Source organism: Candoia aspera, chromosome 2 (assembly GCF_035149785.1).
Source record: "Candoia aspera isolate rCanAsp1 chromosome 2, rCanAsp1.hap2, whole genome shotgun sequence".
In the NCBI taxonomy this organism is placed as follows: domain Eukaryota; kingdom Metazoa; phylum Chordata; class Lepidosauria; order Squamata; family Boidae; genus Candoia; species Candoia aspera.
The window spans coordinates 237,993,467-238,001,833 of record NC_086154.1 but is presented as its reverse complement, the minus strand read 5'-3'; the positions used below and the strand labels follow the sequence as shown (position 1 = coordinate 238,001,833).

Sequence of the window (8,367 nt, the reverse complement as noted above, 5' to 3'; positions counted from 1 at the left end):
ATTCTCGGGAAAGCCCTGGGGTTCGGCCGCAATGGCGCTCTGGAAGCCCCCCAACAGGGCGCAGACTGACTTTTGAGCAAAGGGGCATAGGAATGAATTGTTTCCTCCCTCCCAACACCCGCTCACTTATGCACCCCCCCTTCCTTTTGAAAAGAACTCCCAAACCCAAAGCGAAGCTGGGGGAAGGAGGCTCCGCAGGGCCCGCGCTACGGGCAGGCGCAGGTACCAAGTCAAGAAGACCTTCCCGGGATGGCGATGGGGCAAGACAGCCCGTCCCTCCTTCCTGCCCCGTCGGAATGCCCGCGCCGACAGCAAGGCTGCCTCCAGGCTCCCGGCACCCCGGGAGGGGGTGGCTTCGCTGCCTTTCAGAGTTCCGACTTACTCGGCCAAAATCTTCGCTGCGGCCGCTTGTTGCTTTCTTTGCGGTTAATCCGAGAGTGGAAGAATCAGGCGTGATGAACGGATGTTTCTTTTAATGCATAGGGTGGCTTTTATTGTGGTTTAAATTCGGGCGGGTTCCCCGGAGAAGGGGGGCGCTTGGCTTTCTTTCCCTTGTCAGTTTCAATGCTGCATCCCATCCTACCCCCGAAACCGCCCCCCCCCCGAGTCTATATCACCCCCGCCCCCCCACCTCCGCCCCGGTCTCCAGAGTCAGATTCCCAAGATGGAGTCAAGAGTAAACTCTGAGAAAGAGTCGAGGCCGGGAGCGACAGACACAAATCAAACGGACAGTCAGCCTTTGCACCCGACGGTCCTACCTTCCAGAGCCCTCTTGCTGGAGAAGTAGCTCAGAAAGGAACAGGCGGAGCGGCCGAAGGAGCAAAGAGCGCAGGGTCAGAGACCTCGCCCTCGACCCGCGCTAGCCTGGTTCGTGTTCTGACCCCAAGGCCGCGAGGAGCCTCCAGCCAGGCGGCGACCCCGAGGACGCCCCCCCTTCCCACCACAAGCTAAGGAGCTCTCGAAAACGGGGCGGGAAGCTCCGGTCTTGCAGAAAGAGGGCAGGAAGCCCCGCCAACAGAACAGGCTCGGCCTCGCGCAAGTCACTGGAGCCGAAGTTGATGGAGCAGCGGAGCGCCGGCCACAGTCTGGCGCCGCCTTCCCGGCTAGCTCGGCCGCCGTCCGCCCCGTCTCAGGGCGCGCAGAACTTGCACCTGACGATCTTCTGGAAAGCACTTTGGAAATCCTTGTTGAAGTAGGCATAGATGACCGGGTTGAGCAGCGAGTTGGAGTAGCCCAGCCAGTTGATAACGGCGCCCAGCCAGGCCGGCATGGAGCAGCCGGCCTCGCAAAAGGGCAGCACCAGCGCCACGATGAAGAAAGGCAGCCAGCAGAAGATGAAGGTGCCCATGATGATGCCCAGCGTCTTGACCGTCTTCCGCTCGCGGGCCAGGGCCATCTTGCGCTTGGCCTCGGCGCTTTTGGCCTCGTTCTTGCGCTCCGGGGCCGGCGAGCCGGCGTCGGGGAGCGGGTGGTTGGGCAGGGGCAGCATGCGGCTCTTGGTCGAGTTGGACGGCGTCACCTCTCGCAGCTCCAGTGCCGAGGCAGCGACCCAGCCGTCTTCGCTCGGCCGGAGGGCCCCGTTGACGCAGGGCGCCCCCTTGGGCTCCGCCGCGCTCCTCCTGCCCTTGGCCGCCGCTGCCTGCTGCTGCCGCAGCTGCTGCTGGGGACCGCCGTTGGTCCGTCTGGCTGGCGACTGGGACAGACAAGTGTCGGCCACCTTCTCCGCCGGTGCTGCGGGCGGCAGCGGCTGCTGCTTCTTGTCGGCTTTGCGGACCGTCTTGCGGATGCGGAAGCGGGCCGCCTTGAAGATCCGCCCGTAGAGGACCAGCATGAGCAGAAGCGGGATGTAGAAGGCGCCGAAGGTGGAGTAGATGGTGTAGCCCGGGTCCTTGCTGATGGTGCAGGCGTTGGGGTCGGAGCGGTCCTCGGGCGTCCGCCAGCCCAGCATGGGCGGGATGGAGATGAGGAAGCCGATCAGCCAGGTGAGGCTGATGAGGGCGGCGGCCCGGCGGGGCGTCCGCTTATTGACGTAGTCGATGGGGTCGGTGATGGCCCAGTAGCGGTCCAGGGCGATGGCGCACAGGTGCAGGATGGACGAGGTGCAGCACAGCACGTCGAGCGCGATGAAGAGGTCGCACATCACCTGGCCCAGCGTCCACTTGCCCAGCACCTGGTAGAGGGCGGCCATGGGCAGCACCAGCACCGAGACCATCAGGTCGGTGACGGCCAGTGAGCCGATCAGATAGTTGGCCACCGTCTGCAGGGAGCGCTCCAGGGCGATGGCCGCGATCACGCACGCGTTGCCCAGCACGGCGAAGAGGATCAGCGCGCCCAGCACCACCGGCGTGGCCAGCTGATAGCCCAGGCTGGCCGCCGCCGCCGGGGACGCCGAGGGCGGCGGCGTTGGGGCGCCGGTCGGCTCGCTGAGGCCGGCCGCCGCCGTGCCGTTGGACAGCTCCATGGCGAGAGGGGCGGGCAAGAAAGTGGCGCCTTCACTCCGGCTCCGGCAGCGGCGGGCAGCTCCTCCCGAGGGTCACCATGGCCCCCCGACGGGACAGGCGGGGGGCGGCCGCCTGCCGGGATCACGTGCCCCTCAGCGAGCTAGGGCGAGGCAGCGGCCGGGCTCGCGACGCCCAGCTCCTCGGGCCAGTCCCGGCCCCAGTGGCAGCGCCGCGGCGGCTGCATCGCGTCCCGACCGGGCACTCCGGAAGCGGCCGAGTCGAGCGCCTCCTCTACCTCGGCCGCCCGGCCTCGCGCTCTCCGCCAACACCCACTTGCTGCTCGCGGCTCCTCCTCGCCCCGCTTGAACTTGCTCTTCTCTCGCTCGTTCTGCTTCGCCCTCCTGGACTAATCCTCTTCCTCACTTTTCGGCTTTCTTTTTCCCCGCCTTGCCGTTGCTCTTTCTGTCCTTGCTCCGGCGAACGTTTCGTCCTGCTGCTTCTTTCCTCCCTCGGCTGCCCCCTCGCTTTTTTTGCCTCCTTTCTCCCCTCTCCCCTTTCTGCCCCCCTTCCTCCCCTCTGGCGTGTTCGCTCCTGCTCCCGTTCCTTAGCCCTGCTGCTGCTGCCGCCGCCACCGACGTCTCTCTCTGCAGCTGCGCCCCGCGCTCCCCGCTTTTGTAGCGCTCCCGGGTTGTTCCCGGCTCCGCTCACTCTGCCCTCTCTCTTTGACTGTCCCTTCCTCTCTAGCACCCACCCCGCCCGTCACTCAGCTGGTGACTTTCCTTTTCTTTCCGCCTTTGGGGTTCCCACTCCCCTTAGTTATTGGGTTGTTATTGTTGTTGTTTTGTCTCCTCTCCTTTCCTTCCTCTCATTCGCAGTTCTCCACCTCCAAATCCCCCGGGGTTCTTATGCTTCCCCACTTTGCTCCCTTCTTCTTTTCTTCAGTTTCCACCCCACGTCCTCCCATCGGCTCTCCCTCCCACAGGCACACCTTGTGCGTGTGAGTAGGGGTTTCTCTCTGGGTTGCATCACACTCCAGCGATGGTCCCTTTTCGTCAATGGAATCTGGAACAGCATCCCTGATGAAACGGGGAGGGCGAGGGAGCAACAGGGAACGAATAAGAAGCAGGCTCTCTCTCCATCCTGATGTGGGAACTGAACCTGAAACAGCCTTTCGAGCCGCCGGCACTCAGTCCGTCGCTTTTGCCATCACTAACTTCTAACCAGTGTGAGGGAAGGCAACCTCTTCCCAGACAAAAGTTAAGTGGTCAATGAATAGGGCCACCTTCCTCAACCGGTACCTTTCACAAGGGTGGTACCACCACTCCTAGTACTCCCAGCCAGCATTCTAGAGTTGGAGATCCTCATATCCGAATAGCAAGACTGGATCTTTTCCCTCCTAAACACATGCCAGCACATTTCACATTGGTAGTAGCTGCGCTTTTGACTGCATCCTCCCTTCTCACCCAGTCGGTAGTGCAGTCGCTGGGAAAGAGAATGAGCTAAGCTTTGGCCTGAGGCCATGCTGGAAAAATCGGGGGAAAGTGTGCCTGACAAGAGAAGAATTGGGGTCGGCCGTTCCTTATTTTGATCAGCCCTTCCATCCCGAAAGAAGTAGCCCATTAACCATGAGAGGATGATTTGTGAAGCTGCAAGGAAGGGAGGGATCCCCAGTCGGACCCTTTTTTTCCCCTCCCGCTACAATTTGGCGCTTTGCAAAGAAGGCCACGAATGGGCACCTTGCCTCGTCTCCCCCGCCTTCCTTGCGCTTAGCAGCGGCGGCAGCAAGATACGTTCTCCTCGTCTGCTTCCTCGTCATGGAGTTTCGGGACCACGGACAGCGCAAAGCTTGAAGGGCATTTGTCGCCACCTGCAGGCACGCCATTTCGGGCTGGGAGTTTCGGCTCAGAGCGAGACCAGCGGCTGCAGACGCAGGCTACGTCTGTCCTAGCTTGCCCCACAGACATCTGGAGTGTGAGAGTGCGATCATGCTTTTACACAAAGGCAACCACCTCCTTCTTCGGAATTTTGTTGTCTTTCAAGTCCCTGCAGCTGTTGCAAACGCACTGGCTGGAAAATGCAATTAAATGTCCCGTTCCCATTTCCAGGCCAGGCTAGTGACTGAAGGCCTTACTGAACAAAAGAGGCTTTTGACAAGGGCTCTCTGCCTTACCATAAAATCGACTCAAACCTGAAGTCTTTCAGTCACTTTCCCCTTCCTTCCAATCCCTATTCTTCACCCATTTCAGTTGCTGCCATTTCACGGACAGATAAATTGACCACCCTGAAGCATTTGGTGTGTGTGGATGTTTGCCTGGAGACTGCAATTAGGGCTTTTGTTTTGCCTAAGATAGGTTATCAGTAGGTGCTCAAATGAAAAGTAAACACTGCTTGGTTTGATTGTGAGCAGGGATTCCATAAAAGGCTGCATTAACATTCCAAAATAAAAGATTTTCAGGCACAAAAGATGCCGCTGAAATCTATGCAGTTTGCTGTGAAAGCCTCTGTCCTTAATAGCAGGTGTGTAACAGGAGTCTCATTTCGATTATACTCAGACACACCCCTCCTTAAATACAAGGCAATGCTTTGCCTTTGAAAAGCCATTCTGGGCTGACACTAAAAGTGTTCGTGAATTTCCAAGCTATGTTACAAGCAGATGATAAAATAACTCACTAAGGAACTGTTACATATCTAACAAGAAATCTTACTGTATTTTTTATAAAACATGGTTGCTTTGGTGTGCAAAATTTTGCTAATCTTTTTGCTTTGTAAGTGTAAGCAGCCAGGAAACATTATTACAGAATATGATACCTAAATATGAAAACTTCTGATCAAGGAGATTGTACTTCGGAACAAGTAAAATGGAAAAGGAAGTTGTTCTTATCACTTATAGCTTTTTGAAAAGAACTGACATAATGATCAAAAAACAAACAGGGATTAATTAGGATGAATCAGGGGTGAATGAACAAAAAAACAAACAGGGATGAAATAGCGAGGGAGCTTGCTATTAAGATGAATTTGTTTACCAGTACAGTACATTGTTATTCATGCAAATAATTTCAAAGCATTGCAGCAGATAGCCATTTAGGAAAGCCCCATACATACTGATTCTTATCACCTTCAACAAGCCTGAATTAGAAAGAGACCATGGGGAGCTTTTGAATATGACCCCCCCCCCCATGCACACACACTCCCCTGAGGCAGCTGTCTCACTGTGCCTATTGATAGGACAGGCTCTGCACACAAATGCAAACATGCACACAAAGCTAAAACTGAGGATATAAATCTCTTGTTCTCAGAGCTCTAGGGGAACTCTGAATTTCAGGAAATTAAAATGCAACAAACTATTAAAATTACTGATCTTCAGAAGATAAAGGGCTCTATAGCTTCACTTGCTAGAAGAAGGCAAAAAATCCTAAAGAAATCTCAAAATGAGAACAGTATCTCTAGGAGCCATCTGAAATGGGCACTGGATGGGCACATCATAACTAATTGTATTGCTAGCCAGTAAACACCTCCAAAGGGGTGGGGTGGGGAAGGCTCTGTGTCTGGGCGACAAATTTATTCTGCAGTACTGGCAAAAATAATGTTGGTTGGGAGAAGTTGAAAATCTTTGGGAAAACACTATTGCAATCTTTCGGGGATACTTAGCATCTTTTTACATGGTATGATCTAAATTTTGTTTAGCTTAGGTTGCCTTCATATTTAGAATTAAGTTTGGATAGGATCCTGAATAACCATTTCTTTCTTTTTCTTTCTTCCTTCCTTCCTTCCTTCCTTCGTTCCTTTTTTGCTTCTGTTACTATTAAGAGCATCATGCATGTAATTCCTTTCCTGAACCCACCCAATTCAGAATATCTTTTTCCAACAATGGCCATCCAGATGGTCTCTACAAGTTCATTTGCAGCATGTTCCCAAGTACAGTGCCTTTGAACACAAGATTTCTAGTTTAGCTATCATGTTCTATAACACTGTTTTCTGAGTGCTTCTGCTTATGTAGCCAAAAAGGTGTTGTTCCTCTGCTGTGGACGGTCAGCAGGCTTCGGAACCTCAAGGAAAAAGATGATAAGGGAGGAATTTTTCCTCCTCACATACATGGAACTAAATCAGCCAGGAAGGATTAAATATATGCAGTTAGAATAAAATACTGATTGATTGTTATAGGGAAAGGGTGAAGAGGAAATGGCATAGAATGCTGTATCTCTTTCAAAACACCCCTGAAAAAAAGACATAGGTATCTTGCTGGGACTTCCAAAAGAAATAATACCACACTGCAGAGTCCTCTTGCCAAAGAGATTATGAATGAAGTAGTTATCTAATGCATGATAGTAAAGAATTGATAGTAAAGAATTGATAGTAAAGAAATTGGTTTCCACTTCTAGGGAGAGCCAGCTGCCATTTGGAATTTTAGCTGCTTTTGGCCTCTCAACCAGCACACCAAATATTATCCATCTGTCCCATTAAGTGAAACCTACACAGCTTTGCCCCTGTGCATTCTCCTCAGATAAACACTGATTTCTGGTTTTCACCGTCCAAAATCTACCAAAGTAGCAGTTTTAACGTTTCATGAACGTTTTGTTACCCAACTGGGTAACATCTCCAGTGCTAGAAGGGAGTGGGGGTTGTTCTTTAGATGTTACCTATTCGGGTAACAAAATGTCTGCAAGAAAACAGCCAAGCTGAGAGAACACCAAGGACTACACAGTGCAACCCTGAGCTGCATATATTCTCTTCTATTGGTCTCTTTTTTCTCTTCTGTCCCTCTTCTGTCCCTTTATGACCCCCTTCTTCTTATTTTTCTTCCCCTCCCCAACTTCAGACTGGTACAAATGGTTTCTCCTAGAATCTGAACTGATTCCTCATAAAAGATTTTTAAAATAAGATCAAGGGATATCTAAGACATTAAGGAAGAAGATTAATTCCTTGTTCTGTCACTTGAGAGGAACTGAGGTAGTAGAAAAGACAAGCTCTTACTACTCATGAGTTCCTGGAAAATCAGATGCCACTATGGGGCTACATTGGATTGTATCATTATCCTGTTGGAAGGACTTCTGAGAGAAGCAGAATCACTACCAAAAGAAAAACAAGTACTAAACAAAGAGCAAAAATAATGCATATATCTTCTACTATTACTAAAAGTACAAAACAATCAGCATTTATTTTAAATTTGTTTTCTGTTCCTAGTTTCAGAGCCACTGCTTTTTTCATTTACAACCATTTTCATTAATTCATTCGTGCATTATGGGATTTGGGATTTTTTCCCCCCAATCCTTTTCTTAACAATGTTTGGAAATCACATGTTTCCTTCATCACTAACCCATCACACCATGGCGACATTTTCCGTGAATTTGTTACTTTGTCTAATATCTATTTCATAAATGGTTACTGCAGTTAGTGGTTTTGTTCTCTTGTCACTTTTTCTCTTTTTTACCTACCTTTCCTAATGTGCTGTAGTTCGTTGATCTTGCTGTCTGCCATTCCTTTGCCTACTCAGCTGGTCTGTGTTTGCTGTGCATCTATTTATTAAGGTTTTTCACACCAGAGGCAACAAAACCAAGTTCTAAAAAACAGGCTCCCCTTCAGAGCACATATAGTATGACTGATTGATTGATTGATTGATTGACTGATTTACAGGGTTTATAGCTGGTCTAATCAAATGATTCTGAGCAGCACACAGTTCTCCAGATCTGTCATTTGAAATCAAAACAAACAGATACACAATCAAATATTAAAACTAAAAACATATACCATAAGTAACCATTAAAAACTAGGAATCAACATTCATACTACAATAAAATTGAAAAGAAAATTAATTCATCCTCCAGAAGGATGGTCATAATAAGCTTGCCCCCAAGATTTGACAAAATAGCCACCTTCACTGACCTTCTGAAAATCGGGAGGGCAGGTGCCATTCAAATATATGGGGAGA

At 51.2% G+C, this 8,367-nt stretch overlaps 1 protein-coding gene across 1 annotated transcript; it reads right to left on the bottom strand.

The window, feature by feature from the left end:
• Positions 1-1,129: 1,129 nt before the first annotated feature.
• On the bottom strand, positions 1,130-2,461 carry HTR1A (5-hydroxytryptamine receptor 1A). The gene has a single exon (XM_063296658.1). It carries the CDS (start codon positions 2,459-2,461, stop codon positions 1,130-1,132), a length of 1,332 nt encoding a protein of 443 aa, XP_063152728.1.
• Positions 2,462-8,367: the final 5,906 nt, after the last annotated feature.